Raw genomic sequence first — 24,572 nt, forward strand, 5'->3', positions numbered from 1 at the left:
CATAGAAGCGTCCTGGGAAGCGCTACGAAATATCACCCATTCCACTGCCCTGGAAGTGCTGGGCTTACCCATACGGAAGCACCAGGATTGGTTTGATGACCAGGATATAGAAGCCCAGGATCAAATTCAGAAAATGCATCAAGCTCACAAAGCATGGATTGACGACCAAAACTCTACTGAAAAAAGATTGGCATGCAAAACCTGCAAAGGGAAAGTGCAGAGGACACTACGACAGATGAAAGAGAAATGGTGGACCGCACACGCAGAAGCTGTTCAGTCAGCATTCAACAGAAAGGACACAAAAGCCTTTTATGAAGGTATAAGGAAGGTTTTCGGTCCTCAAGAATCAGGAGTTTCGCCAATTTTAGCAGAAGACGGGACATTACTGACAGACAAGGACGGTATCTTGAGACGCTGGAAGGAACATTTTGAAACAGTGTTAAATTTTTCTTCGGTAACAGACGATGAGATTATAAACTCAATTGAGCAGGTTCCCGAGAGATCAGAACTATCCGTGTTACCAACTCTCCCAGAAGTCCTTGCAGCAGTTGAACAGATATCATTGGGTAAAGCACCAGGAAATGACGGAATACCACCAGAAGTCTACAGATATGGTGGCCATAAACTGGCCAGAAAGCTACATATATATTTTATAAATTACTATATATATATATATATAAAGAAAGCTACATATATATTTTATAAATTACTATATATATATATATATATATATATATATATATATATATATATATATATATAGTAATTTATAAAATATATATGTAGCTTTCTGGCCAGTTTAATACATATATATTTTATAAATTACTATATATATATATATATATATATATATATATATATATATATATATATAGTAATTTATAAAATATATATGGCGATTAAGCTACACTGAATATTCGGCGTTTCATCCACTCTAGGATTCCTCAGGCTTATGTGCGAAATTTTTGGTTGTTTATCGTTTTTATATGGTTCTCTTCTATTGAGGATTTAGTTAGCCAATCAGCTTTCTAGTATCCACCGCGCCTCTTCCTATGAGCAAATGGGCATGCATTTTATCGGACAAAGGATCTGTTTTAAAACTAGGTTAGTGTTTTTTATTGTTAGTTTATATATATATATATGTATATATATATATGTGTGTGTGTGTGTACATACATATATGCACATACATATACATATATACATACATACATACATGTGTGGTCGTTTATGTATATTCATGTTTATTTAATTTATTTATTTGTTTATTTTCTATTGTTTTTGTTAGTTTTAAAACTATTTTGTATCGCTATCCTAGAGTAAATTTTATTTTGTGAACACAGTTATTTGCTATTTCTCTTCTACAGTTTAATAGGTGTTGGGGTTATTTAGAGTATAGGATAGCAAATTTTTCATGAAGGCATAATCTACATGGGTCGTCTAGGTCCCTACACGTGGTAGTTTGTCTTATTATTTTCCATTCGACTACCGGCGAATGTCCGCTTTATATATGTATATATATAGATAATGTATTCTTTTGTACATATGTTTCAAAATATTTATGGTTTATTCAATCGTCGAATGAATAATACTAATTATAATCATATCTTCTGCAGCACATTCTCTAATAAAAATGATTTCTTTGTTCGTTACATAAATGAATTCTAACATAATAGAACCCGGAAGTAAGCCACACACACACACACACACGCATACATACACACACACATACACACACATATACAAATAAATAAATACATCTGTGTTTGGTTCTTTTATAATAGTCAGGAAAAAAATTGTTTCGGAATCGGAAACGAGACTCAAATTTTCCCGATTCCGATATCCATTCCGACACACCTGAAAGTTCTTATTTTTCCGATTCCCGATGCCGATCCAATTAATTGTCTAAATGCACACACACACACACACACACACACACACACACACACACACACACACACACACACATATATATATCGTCGATTTTTGGCCTTCGGGACAAGATCAAAGTGTAGTATCTGTTCTTCAGATGCTGCACTTCTATTTCTTGTTCTCTTTCGGTGGAGGAGAAATCCTTCACGACTGAGACAATTTTTATTTTTGTACCTTTTCTCCACGTTAAAAAACGACCCTAGTGTCTAACTCTGTCCCGTGGGGAGGCATAGTAAATTGGTATATATATATATAATAAATTAAACCACTAACAACTTAACCAGTTAGGTAGAAAAATCGATTATGCCATTTTGAAAACAATACTAAATAAGCACAACTATTTAAAAAATATATTATGCGGTCTGTAGTCTCGTTTTGGAACAGAATAAACGCTTTCAAATAAGTGAAACCACTAACAATTTAACCAGTTAGGTAGAAAACAGACACTTAGAAAATCGATTCGATTTTTTAAAAAACAACAGTAAACAACTAAAAATATTTTTATAAAATATCATGGAGGGTATAATCTCTTTTAAAAACAATATCTCCTTCAAGAACGGTCATAAAATGTGTTTTCAATCGATATTTATTTAATACGGGACCAGTTTTCTTTCTTATCAAAAAGAGACGAGTTTTCAGGGGACGAATTTTCCAGGGACGAATTTTCCTGGAACGAGTTTTCCGCACACCATATATATATATATATATATATATATATATATATATATATATATATATATATATATATATATATGATAGAGAAATCAAGAATGTCAATACAAATTTACAAGGAAATTTGTTGTTCGACAGAATACTAACAAAAAAAAATTCATTAAGAACTCCTTACCCCGCGCAATTGCCAATATCTTTCTTCACTCTGAAGAGGAGAAATCTTTTAAAGTTCGCGTATTAAGGATTTCTTAATAATTTTTTTTTGAGTATTCTGCGGAACAATAAACTTTCTTGTCTTGATTACTTTTCCTTATGACAAGCTCAATGTCTTTTTGTGGTTCTATTTTAAATTACAAATTAGTAATTATGCCTTTAAATTCTACTGACTTCGTCTTTAAGTTTTAATCATTGACTTAAATTTCACCAACTGTATTCAGTTTTATTACAGAGAAAAGTATTATTTAATTTGTTATATTTATTTAATAGAATCAGCGTTTTTGTTTTCTTGTCGTATATTTAAAGTTATAGTCTGTGAATTTGCTTTTCTTTAAACTGATTAAATGGTTTTAGTTAGAAAAGCTTTAACAATATATAACGCTTCATATTTATTTGTTCTCGGTTTTATTTCAGAATTGTCCCTATTTTATTTCATACGTTTAATTAATACTAAAGTACGAGGAGACAGACACGAAATGTACTTTGTTTATTTCAGATTTGATAGTAGTTTTTTTTTACCATTTCGTTTAGTAATACATTAAACGGTCTTACTCTGTCGTAAAATACTCATATAATAATAATAATAATAATAATAATAATAATAATAATAATAATAATAATAATAAATATATATATATATTGGCTGTGGAATTTATTATATATATATATAATTTTAAAAATAATATATATATATATATACCGTTTATTATATATATATAATTTTAAAAATAATATATATATATATATATATATATATATATATATATATATATATATATATATATATATATACCGTTCCCCATGTGGGGGTACCAAATTCGTTAAAAAGGGAAAATTATTCCCAACTCGCATTTAGGTAAAAATGCACCTTCATAAGTAATTGAATTCATTCAAAAGATATCGCTAAAACCAAACAAAACAACATATATATATATATATATATATATATATATATATATATATATATATATATATCTTCTCTTCTTCTCTTCTCTTCTCTTCTCTTCTATTCTATTCTTTCTTCTATCTATTCTTTTCTTTCTATCTATTCTTCTATTCTTATAAATAAAATGAACTCATTTTTTCCCAGTCTGATTTTGACATTAATAGGATTAAAAATCAAGATATTTCATGTAAATATAATATGCACAAAGGGCAGAACAATATCTGAGGTGTGTTATAGGCTTATTATTTCTCAAATTCCTCGATAATCTTAGATTTCTATACTTTTTCTGCTGAGAAGTCACGGCCAAAATCGGTTAAGATCAATGGAAGTGGTAAAATATTTTCTCTCTAATAAATTCCTCCTCCCCCTGCCACCACTAGCACTATAGAGTGGGGAAAATTTTTCACAGTGGATTCAGCTAGACGGGTGTTTTTCGTGAAAGATTGGCGAGGGGGGACCAGAGATTGGAGTTCAGACGAGCATCTGCCATGGAAATAACGATAAAACAAGGACAGGCTCGCAACGTCTCTTCTGTGGGAGAGAGGTTGCAGGGTAGAGAAAAGGGCATCCCCCACTAAGCCACGAGGTCTATTTTGTACTCTGTCAAGGCAGGATAGGCTGTTTTTAGCAGCTCCTGCCCAGATATGGCAACAGTATTCCATCCTTGGACGTACTTGGCTTTTATATAGATTTATTTACAGATACACACATACACACATCTATTGTTTTATTTATATAGATTTTCGGAGCTTAGTGGGGGACGCACTTTTCTCTTCCCTGTAACCTCTTTCTCACAGAAGAGACGTTGCGAGCCTGTCTCTGCTTTATCGTTATTTTCATGGCAAGTGCTCAGCTGAGCTTCAATCTATGGGCTCAACCTCGCCAAACTTTCACGGTAAACACTCGTCTAGCCCAAACCACTATCAATAATTTCCCCCACTCTTTATCTGTGCCTAAACCTAAATGTAGATTCCACGAACAACGCTTCTTTCTTAGAACTGCACACTTTTAGAACTCTCTTCCAATAGTCTGCTTTCCAGCTGACTACAATCTGATTGTCTTCAAGTCCAATGTAAACAAGTTCTGGATGAACCGTCCCCCTAAGTAATCCAATTTACAAAATTCCCACTACTTATGTTTACTACGCTATAATCACATTGACTAATGTATACCCAATAACCCTTATCCTCGAGTGGCTTCTGGGCCTTGAAAAGTGGTTATTCCTGTGTAAAAAATACAAAATCGAAAAATTTATTATTGATTAGTTTTTTTTATATAATTCTTCTCAGAAACTATACATTGGACTAGAGGTGTAGACATAGAGTGTAGAAAATCGTTTAATACCGAACTCCAAAATTGTGAACACTGTGATAAGATATAAAATCAGGTAGCAACGAGGAAATTAAAATCGACCGGAAGCAGTACTGCGGATAGCGGAAGTATCGAGACTGGCTTGTTAACCGATTCACAAGTAAAGCGAGTAATCTTACGACGAATTAGTTTCAAGGTCAACATTAAATGCAATCAAAATTTAATCGCTCTCTTTGTTTCATATTCTAAGAGAAAATGATAGCTGGAAAATAGATTCAATTGATTTCGGTACGAAGTCAATAAATTAATGGCAGACGTAATCGGAACGTAGAAACGGGCTGTTTGCTTAGTAAGAAGAAAATAAATACCGAAAGCTGAAAAGAAAGGTAACAGAAATAAGAGAAAAAGAAGGAAAGAATAAGAGGAAGGTGTATACAATTAACGCGAAAAGATATTCTTAAATAAGTCAATTGAAGCCTAGCAGTTAACGATATAAATACAATCGAAAACCCTTTGTGATAAACAGACAACCCCCCAAAATATAATACAGTGGCCGTTCTAAAAATAACTCAAACGTTTTATTATTACTTATCAATAATTAGCAAATTATTGGAGGGGGTCCGTTCAAGGATACGAGTAAATTCTTTGAAAAATTTCATAGAATAGAGTTCCAAAAGTAATGTCTCCTATTTTTATTCCACCCGAATGGATCAGAGAGGATCGCAAATTGCATTGTTAAAATAACTGAACTCATGTATTCGCGATCATAAAGTTTTATCTCTCTCTTGTAGATATTGACGGTGTGAGTCTCTAAGAAAGCAATACCTGTCATAAACGTGAGTCAGAAGCAGCGATGCGTCATTGAATTCCTGGTAAAAGCGCATTGAGAATGACAGTGACTATGTAGAAAAGTAAATTCCGTGCCACAAAAATCGTTTTAATGGCACCATCCCCGTCTGCGTAACACTGTAACCTTTGACTTAAAAAATAGGAGGATCTACTTTTAGAACGAACCTCGTATGACAATGCGCGTCCCAGACGCCCATGAACAACCACCGTTCATCGCTAGCTTCGCTTCACTGAAAATAGTGGTGACTTTGTAGAAAAAATGGATTCTTGGACACAAAAAAAAATTGTTCGTTTTAATGGTTTCACTCCTGTCACTGTAGCTCTTCAATCTTTTGAGTAAAAAAGGCTTTACTTTTGAGACGACCTTTGTATAAAAGATAGTTGTATGTGTGTATGTGTGTTTGTATGTCCAGCTAAAAGTAATAAAACAAAACAAAACAAAACAAAACAAAAAAAACAAACAAACAAACGAAAAACAAACACCAACATAGGATTCATATTCTTGATGGATGTTGCCCTATATGGGTAATATTTAAAATTTTAATTTCTGAAATAAAGAAAACAATTACTTGATTAAATCACGTGATTTTTAGAACATGCCATCTTCGTTCCGCGAGGATTAGAAACATAGTAAAGATGTTTTTGCATTTTCTTTTTCTTAGTATTTTTATTATGCAAATCTAAATAAGCACCAAAAAATATTTGGTTTATGTTCCTACTCACCGAACAGCTCGAATACTAAAATACATTCAGCTCGATATCCAGCAGTGACAATGGCAGTACAAGCGTAGAATATAACTACAGATTAAAGTAAGTGCCGTTGAGACAGGTGTTCGTAAATTGGATAGAAAACGCATAAATACAGGTAATATCTAAAAGTAGCGAACCAAAAAGTAACAGAAATGGAACGTGTGAATATATATCATAATTTAGTATCTTCAGTAATTCTTTGATATTTTTTTACTTGCATTCGCCATCACCACACATTCTGCGAGGTGATATTTTACACTCGATTCAGTCTGACACGATTGAGTAAGCATTACTGTGTGATCATTGTTTAACCTATGCGAAGTTTATATTATATTACTACAAGCAGGTCGCCCGGAGTTGCCCGGTTGTAAAATACGCTTAAACATGATATTTAAATTCATGAAGATTTCAATACCATCGACTGGAGTCGAAACCAAAGCAGTAAACGATTAAGCCTTTTTCGTTATTTAACGCTTCACCCACCGTCGTTTTCGCCTGAAATATTGCCTCATGGATAAGGAGAACATTTTAAGATAAAGATGTACATGTATGCGTGTCGTGGCGAGTTGATTTACTGCAACTATCACTCGTTTATTTTTCATTTTGACCCTTTAGCAAGCTATTTTACAGGCTCAAAACCAAATTAAAAGTGAGCTACATGTCCAAATACCCTATATATCAAACTTAAAGTTTGTAGACCAAATACTCTGAAAGGAGTTTAGCAGAGATTTTTCGAACACACACCGACAAGATCACTTATATATATATATATATATATATATATATATATATATATATATATATATATATATATATATAGGAGCAAACAGTTAATAAAACATTTTAAAAACACTTTGAAAAAGAGGCAAAAACATATTTAATCTGAAAAGGAAACACTTGATAAGTGGATAGTCCTTAATCCGCGGAGTTTCGAAGAAATACTTTCCTTCTCATCAGAGGGTAGGAATATATATATATATATATATATATATATATATATATATATATATATATATATATATATATATATATATGGTAATAATAATAATAATAATAATAATAATAATAATAATAATAATAATAATAATAAAAATTAAATTTACCAAAATTATCCAAGATGGTAAAACTAAAGTATATTATAAATATTACAGAATTAATATTTATAAAGTAATCTCAACCAGAAGTAAAAGCTCGATAAAACTAAATAGGAGATAGAGCTTATAATAATCCGCGGATTAAGGACTATCTACTTATCAAGTGTTTCCTTTTCAGATTAAATATGTTTTTAACTCTTTTTCAAAGTGTTTTTAACATGTTTTATTAACTGTTTGCTCTTATATATATATAACATTTCCATGTGCTAAAACGTTTTTATCCTAAATTCTACGCAATTATAAAGGATGTAGAAACTACAAGTAAATAGAATTAAGCTTAATAGTTTAATGAAACCGATAATTTTATAAGAAAAAATAAAAAATGAATAATTAATTAATAACATTCATTTTTCAAAGGAATATGCAAATTAGTTAATCTGCATGTTGTTGTTCGCATATCAATGAGTATATTAAGAAGTTCGGTTTAATAATTTTTAAGTAGAAAAACATTAGGCTTTTAATATCTGAGTGATAAAAACCTTAACGTTATAACTTTATAGGTATATAGAAAATAGATGTAAAAATACTAATGAATTGCTGTTTATCAAAGCTTAAGCCAACTAAAGGATAATGGTTCAATAGATTAATAAATTGGCAATTGAATGATACATTTCTACAGGCTACACATTCAGAATGAAAAGCGACCAGTAAACAACAATTAATTTTTAATTACTTGTATTGATCGGACTATTATTCTTGTCTTGAGTGTTATTTGTACAACGTTTTGGTCGGATTGCCTTTGACCGTCCTCAGGCATATTGTTGCTGGAAAAAGAAAAGAGCAAAATTATTCGCTCCGTAGATATTTTCGTATTCTGTGAGTTAGTTTCCATTTTTGTTAATGTTTCGAATTTGTGGAAAATTAGTTGAAAAAGTGGCGCCAACTCCAATAAAAATTTACAAGGGATTATCTTCCTTCCATCGTCGAAAGTTTACGTAAAATGTTGTTTTTCTACAATTAGAGGCTCCCGAATGCTACTAAAATCTAGGCTTAGTTTACTTAGTAAATTTTCTAACTCAAACAATACGAAAATATCTACGAAGCACGTAACTTTTCTCTTTTCTTTTCCAAACAACCAATGCCTGAGGATGGACGAAGGATAATCCGATCGAGACATTGCATAAATAACACTCAAGATGAGAACAACAGTCCAATCAATACAAGTTATATAAACAATCAGCTGTCATCTAAAAAATCATTTTATTTTAGTTTCCATTGATACTCTCATCGATAGTTGACACGAATATTGGAACCCTCTTGATTGAGACAGCGTTTACCCAAAGGAAAATTTCTTTCGGTCAGATAATTTTATTTCCTAAGAACACAAATAAAAATAGTTCAACATTTTTCTTGTCTGTCTGAATTTTATTATTATAGATGTTGTAATAGTTGGAATTAAAATAGTAATCTAACGTTCGTTATTTTTGTAGACACATGGTTTAATATATGTATTAACATCGTGTAATTCTCCTGTTTATTTCTTAATCCTGTTCATAAGATGTACCAAATACGTGTGCACAAAGTTTCATCCAATATATGAAGACCTTCATAATGGAGATATAAAATAAAACAAATATATTAAAACGCTTAAGGAAATGCTGTTAGCATCAGATATCTTTTCTTTCGAACGATTTATACCTATTTATACAAAGTTATGTATGTATATATGTTTATATATATTTATATACAGGATCTATTCTTAAACTAATTAACTGATCATAGGAAATATATATAAGATACTCTCTGGGGTGTATAATTTTCTATCGCAGTAAAAGGAATCCGTCTTTTTGCAGAAACCTTGGCAATGTCCTTAATGTATTTGTTCCAAGTCATGTTGCGTATGAATGTTTAATCAAGAAGTTTAAACGATGATCTCTAAGTGTTATTTGTCACGAGAATGTTTTTATTTTGTAGGTAGGTATTATTTGTCATATGAATCGATGGTTGAGAATTATTAATTTTTGTATTTGATAAAGGATATTTAATTATCCTGTTTTCCTCTCAATTCCGTTAATAAGATTGGCGTACGAAATATGTGCACACAAAGTTTCACCCAATATGTGAAGATCCGCGTATTTAAGATATAAAATAGAAAAAAACTTTACTTTAGAATGATTTATAGAAATTTAGATACAGTTAGGTATTTGTATATATTTATATATTTATGTACAGAATTCATCCTTTAATTAATCAATCATTATGTATATTGTTGGGTTATGTTGGCTATACATATGTATATTGTTGGGTTATGTTGGCTATACATACGTATATTGTTGAGTTATGTTGGCTATACATATGTATATTGTTGGGTTATATTGGCTATACATATGTATATTGTTGGATTATGTTGGCTATACATATGTATATTGTTGTGTTATGTTGGCTATACATATGTATATTGTTGTGTTATGTTGGCTATACATATGCATATTGTTGGGTTATGTTGGCTATACATATGTATATTGTTGGGTTATGTTGGCTATACACATGTATATTGTTGGGTTATGTTAGCTATACATATGTATATTGTTGGGTTATGTTAACTATACATATTTTTATTTAGTTTTATGTAAAGAAAGAAAAGAGTGGCTGAAACCTTTTCGTGAAAATTCAGATACATCCATCATTTGTGAATTTTAGTAATACTTATTAGAAATCAATTAATACACTTTCCTCATTTCACTTTGTTTGTAGTAGTTTAAAGCGTTTTTGAGGGACATAATATGGAAACGACATCCAAGTTGAAATTCAAATATTTCACATTCGCAATAAATTTGATCCATAGTCATTAGACACCGCGAAAGAAAAATCAAGAGAAAAACATAAAAGAAAAAAACAGTAAGAAAGAAATATAACAGAGAATACAAATAATGCAGGAAATAGGAAAACAAAATAATTAAATATAGGATGAAAAAACAAAACAAATAAAAAACAAAACAAAAGCAGGGAAGAATATAATACATTACAATCTATACAATCAACACAATACATTTTATTTAAAAATACAATGCAACTTATTCAATGCTATCTATACAAAGCAATATTATCTATACAGTAAAAGCTATACAACAAAATACAATCCATACAATACAATCTATTCAATGTAACATATAAAATCTATACAACACAACATATACAATCTATATAATACAATATATACGATCTATGCAATACAATCTATCCAAATACTATCTATACAATACAACACATACAATCTATACAGTACAATCTATAAAGACTATAGAATAAAGTTTATTGAGTCAATGCCATACAATCTATACACGACACCTTAATGAGAAAATGCAATACATTATAATCAATTCAATTTTATAGCTCTATCTATTGATTTGATCGAAGTAACTAAGTTTAGCACCATAGATAATCTAATATTACTCAGCATATTATATCCGTCGTGTCACAGCTCTTTGCCGATAATTCTAATATGATTTTAGGAGCTCTAACCCTATTCTTGTATTGGATGTGTGATTTGACTTCTTATATACGAATAATATTCGAGATGAGAACGGTAGTCGAAATAATCGACATACTACAAATTATCTAAACATTTTGAAACGCATTTACGTTTATATGTTTATATATTTATGTGTAGAGGAATCACCCCTAAATTAACCGGTCATCACGAATTTTGGAAGACAGCTGCTATGTGTTAGAAATCCTACTGTGTGTAAAAGTGGAGTCGAAATTTAGACAGTAAAATATGCGTTTCGCGCACACAAATATTAATCTTAACAAACGCACTTTATTTCCTTTTGATGGATTGATTCTTGCTATTTCTTCTGATGAGTTAAGGTCAAAATAGATTCACTAATTGAAAAATAATTAAATGATTTAATTTGCGCTACAAAACAGATACTGTCAATAATTGTAAATGTCAACTAAATTAAAGGAGTAAATTGTAAGATGGTCAACATCATGAACTTTGGAATATAGACTTTTGTCATTCATTCACTATATATATATATATATATATATATATATATATATATATAAATATATATAAGTGGTAGTTTGCTTGAAGCATTGCTGGTAAAGGAATATATGGAAGTTTTAAAAGACAAAAGCAATGCGGAAAGAACCGGAATCAGAAGAGTAAAGAAAAGAAAAGCAAACAAACAAATAGACGGGTATGTTCAAGTAGAGAAATGTCTAACTGTTTATTCATCTATCATTCCTCACATCGTTATATAATTAATTTGCAACCAAGTTGTTGGTATGTCCAGTGTATATGAAGTCCGTTGGTTATATGGAACTTTGATTAATTTCGGGAGAAAATACTTCCCCTTTTCAAAAAGAAAACAAAAGTATATACATTTGTTTTCTTTTTTTATGATCATATATATATATATATATATGTATATATATATATATATATATGCGTGTGTGTGTGTGTGTGTGTGTGTGTGTGTGTGTGATCACAAAAGGCAATGGTCAGTGTGTATAATACATGTGTTCTGACTTGTCAATTGTATTCATCAGAAACATGGACTACATACCAAAGACATCTTAAAGCTCTGAAAAGGTTTCCTCAAAGGTGCATTAGTAAAATACTGAACCTCAGTTGGAAGTCCTTTACTCCTGATACTCCTGATACTTGAACAATCGCCCAACTGTAGCATAGAAATGAGGATCGTCAATAATCAAATACATTTGACTGGGCACTTAGTGAGAATGAGAGAGGGAATGATACCGAAACAACTGCTTTATGCTAAGCTTAAAAGAGACTGCAGCATAAACCTACACAAAGGTTTAAGGATGCACTGAGGAATAATATTAAGTTAATAGAAATTGATGCGAATAAGTTGGAAGTTCAACTGTGGATCTGAATAATTTATGAAAACTAAATAAAGACAAATGTTGAGGAAAAAGTGTTAAAGTATGCATTATTGAAACGTATTTTTAGAAAGAAGGGTTAATCCACAGTTGATAGAGAACTGAAGTGCACAAACTGTACGTTTTAGTTAGCTATGTCTTGTCAAACATTGTGATAAAATGAGGTGAAGTCACACAATGTTTAATAAGACCAACAATTTTATTAGGCTGTGCTGCCACCCAGACGCCTTAAGTGGTGCTGTGATATCTGTGGATTGGTCTCTAAACAATAAGTGGTTTGACAAGACATTCAAAGTTGAATGATAAAGTCCCCCCACCAATACTACCAAATACTGGCAAGGCCACCTTATGAACTGAAAATAAAAGTGACGCTGAGTACAATCTACAAAAAAAAACTTGCAATCTAAAAAGCCTTCTAATGAACTCCGTAACCACACTCCTAATGCCAATAAAAAATAGGACACACAACTATAATGCTAGTACATATCTATATATCATACTACACCTTAAATTATTCTTCAAAATTCTTCAAATTCTTCAAAAGAATTAAGAAGAACTAATTTATTCAAAACACAAAATTTTCACTCCTGAAAATGCCCCCAAAATCGATAATTACCAACTTATCAATGCTAAAAGCAATAATTATCACTTCCTAAAATAATTGCGGACTATAAACCTGGTTACGTATACGAAACAGTTAAGACACATAAATCTAATTCTTCTCTTCCAATTATTATATCTTAGATTAATACGCTTATATATTTACTAGTCTGGGTGCCACGCGTTGCCTGGGTATTTGGAGGTGCGTGTTGAGCAAAAGAAAAAAAAAAAAGAAAAAGGTTAGTAGGCAGGCTCGTACCCGTGTACCGCAAAGGAGGAAACGAACGTGAAAAGGAAAACGTGACGTCTTTGCCGTTGCGTCCATCACCAAATAGGAAGTGGCAAAGGTTTAAATTAAGTCTCATCAATTGATTTTTGAAAATATCGTCGAAAAAAGCGAACTGTCTCTGTAGAAAAGTGCCCAGTTGAAAGGCAAGGAATTACTGATTTTAGCCAATTTTTCGGTATTTGTCGTCCGAAGGATCGATCTTCAACACGATACCGATCTCGTGAAAATCCTTGCTCTCTGTTGAAAGTTTTAGGCATACATACATACATACATACATACATGTATTTAAACAGGCAGGTGAGATTTATATTATAAATTAACAAAAATTTTAATGTATTTATTTTAATGTATTTGATCGAATATACATAGTGAAATGCTCGTCTGAGCTCAAATATATGGCCCTCTCGCCAAACTTTCACGAGAAACACTCGTCTAGCTGAAAACACTACCAATAATTTCCCCCACTTTTTATCCGTGCCTAAACCTAAACGTAGGTTCCATGAACAAAGCTTATTTTTTAGAACTGCACACCTGTGGAACTCTGTTCCTTTTGTTTACAATATGATCGTCTTCAAGTCCAATGTAAACAAGTTCTTGATGATCCGTTCCCCTTAAGTAATCCAATTTCTCAAATTTCCACTACTAACAATTATGTCTTTGTCTCATTGTCCACTGTACACTTATTAACCCTTATCCTCGAGTGCCCTCTGGGCCTTCATAAGTGGTGACTCCTTTGTAAAAAAAAAGTAAATTGGTGTTTACGTTACATGTGAATTAATGCAAATCCTAAGAAAGAAAAAAAAACGAAACGGACTATTGCAGCTGTAAGGGAAACATCAATAACATATACGATAACTCGTCACTTGTTTCACTTAAAAATCAATTTAAATACTAAAAAAAGAACACGGTAAATTCGTATTACTTAAGTATCATAGGAAACACTCAAATTGACGGAGTTTCAATGGGTTCAGTTCTTAGCGAATTCTATATGACAGACCTTGAAAACAACATATTGAATAACAAAATACAACAATCTATGTACGCAGTGTATGTCGATGATATTTTTTTATCAGTTAAAAATAATGAACAAATACACAAACATCAAAGACATTTCCAAAATAACTCTCTCTTTAAATTCATCGTAGAACGTTTTTTTCCTCATTACATTTTTATCCCAAACAAGGCACAGTGCCACGTTGATGTACGGGACTATTATCAGGGACATAAGTTGCAGGGATACTACATAGGGAGTTGAGCAACAAGATGTCTGTTCACATTACACTCGAACTTCTGCATGTCAGTACACAGTTGGGAAAACAGGAACACGGCAGGGAATTCCAAAGTCTAGCAGTTCTAGGGAAGAAACTATTAGAGTAGAAGGCTTTATTACATCTAGGGATTTCTACTGTGAAGGGGTGGGACTTTGCTGCGTGTCGGGTTTGTCGGGGGTATTTACGTCGAGAAAGTACAAGGCCTTGCAGTTCGTCGGAGCACCCATCATTAAAATACTTGTAAAACAGGCAGAGGGATGCAACATTTCGTCGATGGGACAGAGGTTGAAGCTTAGATGACAGTTCAGGACCTATCAGGTTGGTGACTCTTTTGAATCCTGTCAATGAGAAAGACACTAATAGCAGATGCACCAGCTCAAATGTGACAACAATGCTCTATACATGGGAGAATGCATACATACTAAACTAAAATAATTAAATATATATATATATATATATATATATATATATATATATATATATATATATATATATATAAATGAATTGCCTTAAAAAACGTTACTATGCTTGTAAAAAGTATAAATTAATTACTGAAATAAAGGTACAAATTGAGCGAGCGAAAATTTTTTCATTAATTATTTTTTGCTCAACAGAAGTATTTTTTGGTTTTAGAAAAGCTAAAAGAATTGTTTACAAAAATCGTAAATTGTTAGGTGAGCGAGCGAACGAGAGAGAGAGAGCGAGAGAGAGCGAGAGAGAGCGAGAGAGAGAGCAAAAAATTCCAAGGGGCAATTATTGAGTACGGACAGATCTACGGACGAACAGACAAGAGTGAATTTACAGATCCATCCTCCTTTTGTTGTGGGACCCCCCCCAAAAAAAAATACACACACACACAAAAAAACGTAAATAGTTAAACAATTTCTAAAGCGTTCAAAATTAATCTCTTCCACTAATAAACCCTTTTTTTGGGAGACATCTTTTTGGTAGACTTCTTTTTGGTAGACTTCTGTTTTGGTAGACTTCTTTCTTGATAGACATCTTTTTGGTAGACTTCTTTTTGGCATTTTAGATATAAATGTCATTAGGATATGTAGGACAACCGTCCTTATTAAAAAATACACTATAGATTAAAATCATCCAGACGAGATGTTTCGATATCTCATTGGGTATTTACGCCCAGCTGCGGTGTCAGGCTTAATTGATCTTTACATCTTATATAATCTTATTATAAGCATCGGTATAGAAATCATGGGTTTGTGTAAAGAAAATGTTTTATTGATTGTAAAGAAACTCAAAGTGGATTAAATAGTGAAAACAGACTAGAAAGACAATCTTATAGCTATGAAAAGGATAAGACTTAAGATAGAAATAACATCCACTACTAAGCAAGTGGATTTTCAAGATGTAACTTTTTACGTGGAGAAAATAATCTATGAACTGGATTAGTATAACTCTATATACATTTGTACGGCATAATCGTGTTGATACACTGGTTTCCAGCAGGTCACTGGCGTTAAGCAACCTTGACTCTGGTCAGTACTAAATGGGTGACTATTTGAGAATTTCAGGTGTTGTATGTACACTACGCTTATCTTGGCATTGTTTCCAGTTAGTCTTGGGCCTCTATTTGCGAAAAGACCCAAGCAGTACCAATTAAGGAGTTGTGCGGTTGGTCATTGCGTAAGACTTGCCTCACAGTTACACGTGCAGCTACAGTTACAGGAGTGTTCATTGCCTCTTGAGACTGAAAGGAATCATCGATATATGTTGGTGATGTAAGCACAGCACTAGTCAACTTACGAGGGGCGTGCAATAAGTAATGCCCCTGACACACTTCCCATAGAAATAGAGCAACGAAAATTGGCACAGTTATTAGTCTTTCTCTACACAGGAACCACCCAGAGTTATGCATTTCTCCCATCGTTTGATGCAGCTCTGGAGACCGTTTTTGTAGAACACCCCAGGTTGGTCCTCCAACCATGACGTGATTTCAGAAATCAAGGCTGCATCATCTGGGAAACGCTTTCCTTTCAAAAACAACTTCATGGCTGGGAAAAGGTGAACGTCAGACGGTGCAAGGTCAGGAGAGAAGTAGGGATGGGGTAGGATTTCATAACCACACACCCGTGCTTCTGATCTGGTGACATGCGAGTTGTGGACCGGAACGTTGTCCTGTAGGAGGAGGCTACCTTTGCTGATCTTGTCTCGCCTCTTGATTTTGATAGCTTCCCTTAATTTCCTCAAAAGTGAAGCATAATAGGCTCCTGTAATTGTGGTACCCTTTTCCAGGAAATCTGTCATCACTACTCTGTCCTGGTCCCAGAAGACTAAGCATGACCTTGCCAGTGGAGGGCTGCACCCTTGCCTTCTTTGGAGGTGGTGAGTCTAAGTGCTTCCACTGCATTGACTGGGCTTTAGTCTCTGGATCATAGTGAAAAGTCTCTTGTGGTGTGCGTCCTTTCAAATACAAAAACCAGATCACTGCTCGACATTCAACAGGCTCTATTTCACACTTGACTCAGTTCAAACACGTATAAAACAGAAACCACAAATAGTTCAGAGCTGTAATTTGCCACATAACCTATAGAGATATAAATCATTGCACATACAAAATTTCAGCTAGATCAGACATCTGCAAGTGGGTGAAGGTCATTACTTATTGCACGCCCTCGTATACAAGAAGATTTGTGTGTATATGTGAGTGTATGTGTATGTGATTATGTGTATGTGGTAAACGAACGCGTTTGCTTAGGTGTGTAGATGTTAAATTTTTAGAGTCGTTATGTCATAATCATTCTAGTCTCATGTAAATTGGAAATCTATAAGTCTCAAAATCTATTCTGATTATTTATCAGCTTGTTATGATGTGTAGTCTCGCCATATCTGAATTGAAATAAATTTTACGCCGTTTCAACGTGCCACAGATTGGTCTAAAGATTAACATGAAAAAAAAGCATTAAATATTAAAGTATTAAGAAGTAAATGTAGTTTGCTTGAAGTATACAAAGGGGATTGAAATATATATAAAGTAATATAATGCAGAGATATAAAGAATACCACCTGAAGCGAATTAAGTTATAGGAATGGAATAAGCTTGCAACTTCACCTTTATTAATACAATATATATATATATATATATATATATATATATATATATATATATATATATATATATATATATATATATATACTAGCATGGGTGCCCGGCGTTGCCCGGGTGTTTGGAGGTGTATGCTGAGCAAAAAAAAAAAGCGGTAATTTTTTTAACTTTGACCCCTATTATGACCCTTAAAATTTATTCTTTTGAGCTCAAGTCACGTTATTAAGTTAGATGCATGACCAAGGAACCCACATTTAAAATGTCAAGTGTTTAGACCCAAAATTGTCGGAGGAGTTTGGCCGAAAACCGATCACATCGATTTTCCCAAATCTCAGTACCCTGTATATCAAATTTCGAGTCTGTAGACTTAAAATTGACAGAGTTATTGCGTAGTGAAATGTACACAGACACACACACACACCAACACAGACACGTTCACCCATAAATAATCTATATATATTAAAGCGAAAATGTATGTATGTATGTTTGTGTGTCTGCTACAAACTTTTGACCAACTGAACAAAAATTCACAAACTTGGTATCATATTTAAGCCCCACCCCCCGGACTACAAATATCGAAAAATTAGCCCATAAGGACCATCAGAAGTGCGTCAACTTATCGATTTTCTGCAGGGGGGGGCAAAAAAGTGACATTTTAATGTTAAACATTACATATTTTTAAATCGATTTATAACTGCCCCCCAAAATACAGGCGCCAACTCTTCTACATAAAGTATACACGGGGCCGTGTATTTTGGGTCAACTTATATCTAAAACCCGCTGAGTCATGTCACGTGATCTTGACGTCAGCAAGCTCTAATGGCAGTCTGAATTTAAAATTTAAAAATGTTGTTATCGGTAAAAAAAATTTAACCCTCACACAAGCTAAACTATGAACTTCTACACTATGACAACGTTACCAAAGTTATTAGCACATTAAAAATACTTAGATACGATAGTTAAACGAAAAATAACAAGCCAAAAATGTGAAGTAAAAAAATATACGCTTACAAAAAATATTAACGATCGAAGTTTTTACAAAAAAACAAAAACAGTAGACGCCATTTGTTTTTTAGTAACAGTCTTTAGAGTAAGGAAGACGAAGTGAGAGAGAGAGAGAGAGAGAGAGAGAGAGGGGGGGAGAGACATACACAAACGCAAACAGAGAGAGAGAGACAGATAGAGAGAGATGTCTAGACAGGAAACGAAATACGTAATTTAATAAACGCTAATGTGAAGTGAAACAAAAAAATAAAATACTGCTACGTCATCTCGTAACGCTCACTCGATGACCTCATTTAGTGGCTATCTGTCAATCAAACCTCTTTCACTCGCTTTATAAGCCTTATTTTAACACTATAATCAATTCCTCTTACTCTTGGCCTAGACAGTTAAGTGGTTGGAGTTTGTTTCACCTCCGCGTCAAGGATCCCGGGTTCAATCCAGCCTCATGACCAAAGCTATTTTTTTTTACATCTCTAGACACGCGGGAAACGTTTCTTTATTTTTTTTTACTTCGCTTATTCTTTAGTTTACTTCCCCCCTATACACACAGAGTTTTTTTTTTCGCTGTTTTTTTTTTTTTTTGGTTTTGGTTTTTCCGATTTTTTTAACATCGTTTCAGGGTTATTACCCCCCCCATACACACACCTACAAACACCCGGGCCACGCCGGGTACCCCCCCTAGTATACTATAAAAGTGTAATTCTGTTCAGATTACCGTGAAAACACATCCTTAATGTGCCTATATATCCTGTTCATTTGAAAGATACAAACCCACGTAAAAAAAAATCTCAACCTGTAACGATTATCACCAATCTCTGATTATACAATGTCACTTCTCTTTTTCCTCTTCTTTTTCCTTTTCGTCTTCTTTTTCCTTTTTTACGGGAACTGATATGCATAGCAAATTTGCAGACATGCATATGTAGAGACATGCATATGTGTAAATGCGCAAATATGCACAAATAAGAATACACATATATGCACACGTGCAAATGTACAGATATGCACCCGTGCAAATGTACAGATATGCACCCGTGCAAATGTACAGATATGCACCCGTGCAAATGTACAGATATGCACACGTGCAAATGTACAGATATGCACACGTGCAAATGTACAGATATGCACACGTGCAAATGTACAGATATGCACCCGTGCAAATGTACAGATATGCACACGTGCAAATGTACAGATATGCACCCGTGCAAATGCACGAATCATTGTCATTGTAGAGCTATGCAAACGCGCAAATGTGCATATATATATATATATATATATATATATATATATATATATATATATATGTACACATGCACGCTAATACGAGCACTAAAGCACACGCACAAACGCGCACACGTATAATACAAGTATGATTTTTTTTTAATTACATTTTCACCCCAAACAAGGCACATTGCCACTTTGGTGTAGGGGGCTACTATCAGGGGAAACAACTACTGGGGTACTATGTAGGGATTTGGGCAGCAAGATGTTGGTTCACGTTGCACTTGAACTTTTGCATGTCAGTACAGTTGGGGAATCAGTGACCTGGAATGGAATTCCAAAGTCTAGCAGTTCTGGGGAAGAAACTACTGGAGTAGAAAGATCTTTTACATCTAGGGATCTCTACAGTGTGGGGGTGGGATTTTGCAGCTTGTCGGGTCTGTCGAGGGTGTTCACGTCGTGGGGGCACAAGTGCTTGCAGTTCATCAGAGCATACACCATTAAAATACTTGTAGAACAGGCAGAGGGATGCAACGTTTCGACGATGGGACAGAGGCTGAAGCTTAGATGCCAGTTTAGGGCCTATCAGATTTGCGACTCTCTTTTGAACCCTGTCAAGGAGCGAGAGACTAGTAGCCGATGCACCAGCCCAAATATGACAGCAATACTCCATACATGGACGAATGGTGGCCTTATAGAGGTACAGGATACTTTCGGGTGTTAGAAGTTTTCTAGCACGGTAGTACGACTAATGGAAACATGCATATGTACATCGAGTTGTAGTAGCTTGTATGCTTTATAAAAGATATTAACCTTTTGAGATAGTCTACTTCCGTTTCGGATCAGAGTTTAGTACATGTTCTGTTGTCAGAAGAGAGGAAGAGAAGTAACTTTCAACTTTGGACATTTTCATTTGTTCCAAATCTAGAGCGATCTTGTTTGAGTTGATAAATTTCCCGGCATTAAGAATCGACTTATGTTAAGCTTTTCCGCCGTCGGGGATCAAGTAAATAGCTACAAAACTGAAACGATCAATTGAATACAAGTTGCTATTTTACTTATATCCTAAGAGTAAATTTGAGATAAATACGTTTCCAAGAACCATCACTTTATGAATGAACAAAATACGTCAGCTGGGAGGTAACGGTGGCTAAGTGGTTAACGACACGGGCTGAGAACCTGGGAGTGACAAGTTCGAATCAAGTTAGTTAAAAAAAAATCACAAGGTATATTGGAAATCTTCACGTGATCTCCCTCGTAAGTAGCCGATGTCTTTCATAGAAACAATTCTAACTAGAAAAATATTGAGGAAACTAATGTCAACAATAAGCATCTGATTCATTCGATGTGATACATTAGAACAACAACAGCTAAATTATCTATAATTTTAACGTGGGATAATCGATTTCATACTGCGATCACACACGCGGCGAAACGAACGCAGTAGTGCGAACGAGGTGTATGAAAAGGCGGGAAGCTAGTTTTGTGTAATGAAAAGAAGATACCTAATCCAAAAATATGCAATCCGTATGTTTTTTTTTTGTTTCATGTTTTTGTTTTTAAATAAATATCTTTACGAAAAATGCATGTATACGCGTTCACGCTCGGACACACATTCACAACTGCGAATCCAGACGTAGAGCACGGTAATACCCCCCCCCACTATACACATACACACACATACACACACATACACACAAGCACACACACACACGTGATATGATAATACACACACAAACACATTACACGCAAACGCACACACACACACACACACACACACAAACACATACATACACACGTGCAACGATATCCAGCACGAACGCACACACACACACGCGCGCGCACACACCTAACGCGGTATCAAACAGTAACGGTTTAAAGCGTATGTTTAAAGTCTATTACCGTTAAAAATGTTTTTATGGAGATGCATATCGATGCGTATACAAACAGAAATGCATATGCAATTATACACACACGCACACACACGGAGCGTGTGGTTATTGTAAAAGAAACTAGCGTGGACGACGGAATCGTCTATGCGAAGTTCGAATCTCATCGAATGGTTTATTAATTATTTTTTGCAGTAATACCATTGATGAAGGCATGAATTCACAATCTCTGCTGAAAAAAAAATGAAACTTTTATTCAATCAGTGGTATACAATCAACTGCTTGCAATAATTTCCTGTGTTTCCTGCTTTTATCACCAGCAATTAATCAAAAAAGCCGTCAAAATGTATAATGCACGTTTCTTTCCTTTGAACACCGTTTATGACGGCTGACGCTAGCTGAACGCGTTCATTGATAAATATAAAATTTATTTATCTATTTTTGTAAATAATATTTTTTTATCTTAACTTTTTCCACATCAGTTTTGGACAATAATATCAATTACTTGCAATAGTCTTCGTGTTTACTGCTCTAAGCATTGCATAACACACAAGGATTGATATGCCGTAAAGCAAACTAAATACAAGTATGAATACGCACGCGCACACGCGCGCACACGCGCGCGCATACGCGCACACACAAACAAGCGCTTGCACGCGCACACACAAACACGCACTTGCACGTGCACAAATATGAAGCAGTCGCGCGCGCAAACAAGTGCTTTAAATAAAGCGGGAAAATAATTCGCGCCAGAAAGTAACGCCTTATAAATAAGAAAACTTTTACTGTTTTGTGTTCACTTACCTTGTGCGAAGGAGTTTATTTTACAAAAGAAGGCCCCCAACACCCATCCTTCGGTGAGATCGTCCACGAGGTGGACCCAGCTGCAGCAGAGAGTGACCAAGAGGTCAGCGACGGCCAGGTTGACCATGTAGAAGTTTGTCACCGTCCTCATCCGCTTTTGTCTCGCCACAATGACGATGATGAGGACGTTCCCAATTAGCGAAAATATGATGACCAAACTGTAAAAGACAACCTTCAAAGCGGCCTCCCATGGGACGATACTCTTGAGATGGGACTTTGGATACGAGATATTACTCAGTTCGTACTCCTCCACGTTGAAATCATCCATGACTATTTTTTTTTTGGGTGTGTGTGGCCGGCTTCCTCGCGTGACACGAGTGAACTTGATTGGTGACCAAATTGGCGACAGGAAGGTAGATCAATCGGTCGGAGGTGAGGTTGTTCACGCTGACCACTACCAGAGATATGTCGACCGGCTGTGTATCTCGTAAAAATACATGTTTTCCTTCTGGTTATTTTAGTTATATTTTAGCAAAAAGTATTAGTCAATACGAAAATACTGTGAAATAAGAAAGACCTTTGTGGATACTTTTTGTTTTTCAGGTAATAAATCTATACAGCTTTTAAACCTACCATTAAGAATAAATAAATAAATAAACAAATAAATAAACAAATAAACAAATAAATAAACAAATAAACAAATATACTGCTTAGCTTCGCTTCCTTTCTTCGAAAGTTATGTAAACCATTGAAACGATTATTGATTTTTTCCAGGTATACAACGATAAAGATAGAAAATCAATTTAAGAAAAGAAAAGAAAAATACTCCTAAGAGAGGTCCATTCAATCTACGCGTTTAACACTAAACATACGCTATTCCAAATTTGAGCGTGACAGAACAATCTTAAGCGTAACGGATTAAAGAACGACGCCTCGCAGTAATATATATATATATATATATATATATATATATGTGTGTGTGTGTGTGTGTTGGTATATATATATATATATAATTTGTTGTTGACGTTATTTTTAGCGATATTAACAACTATTTATTTATTTTATAATTAAATAAAATTTACGCGCATAATGTATATATATATATATATATATATATATATATATATATATATATATATATATATATATATACGATATTATCTTAAAACTGGAACTTATCAAGATAATAAGAGGCTGAATATACTAGATAGAGCAATTAAAGAAAATAGGAAAATTCCTCATCAATACTTCCTATTTATCTTTCTCTTTCTTTCTCTCTTTCTCTCTTTCTCTCTCTCTCTCTCTCTCTCTCTCTCTATATATATATATATATATATATATATATATATTTATATAAAAGGAAAAAATGCCGGTATACCTACACAATACAGTGAAAAGAGCTTATACGCCTGAGATTTTGATATTTTGTTTTCGTCACTGTTTACCTGCCTTTCCTGCAAAGACTAAGTTAAACCTTAAGTCGGTTTTTAATGTGGACAAAATTCAGTTTCCCTCAAAATGGGACACTCTACATTGAAACAAAAAAAAATGTCACAGTTTTGAAGCATTTCTTCTTCACTAAATGAGGATAGAAAAGACGCAGTGTAGTATCTGAACAAATACTGCACGCTAATCGTAGCCACTGTGTCATTTAAAAGGCTTCATTATAAATTATTAAACTTTGGTAATTTTATAATATGTGTGTGTGCATGTGTATTTAGATATTAACGCACTGACACCTACATTAT

At 33.7% G+C, this 24,572-nt stretch overlaps 1 protein-coding gene across 1 annotated transcript in view; it reads right to left on the reverse strand.

Moving 5' to 3' along the window:
- Positions 1 to 23,275, reverse strand: part of LOC145286382 (neuropeptide FF receptor 2-like) — a 557,550-nt gene extending 534,275 nt beyond the window's left edge. The window contains exon 1 of the mRNA XM_080135310.1: positions 22,825 to 23,275. Coding sequence (XP_079991436.1) covers positions 22,825 to 23,152 — 328 coding nt within the window. The 5' untranslated portion in view covers positions 23,153 to 23,275. The remainder of the gene's footprint in view (positions 1 to 22,824) is intronic.
- Between the last annotated feature and the right edge of the window lie 1,297 nt (positions 23,276 to 24,572).

This window comes from Euprymna scolopes, chromosome 10 (assembly GCF_053919585.1).
Source record: "Euprymna scolopes isolate OS-2025 chromosome 10, ASM5391958v1, whole genome shotgun sequence".
Taxonomy (NCBI): domain Eukaryota; kingdom Metazoa; phylum Mollusca; class Cephalopoda; order Sepiida; family Sepiolidae; genus Euprymna; species Euprymna scolopes.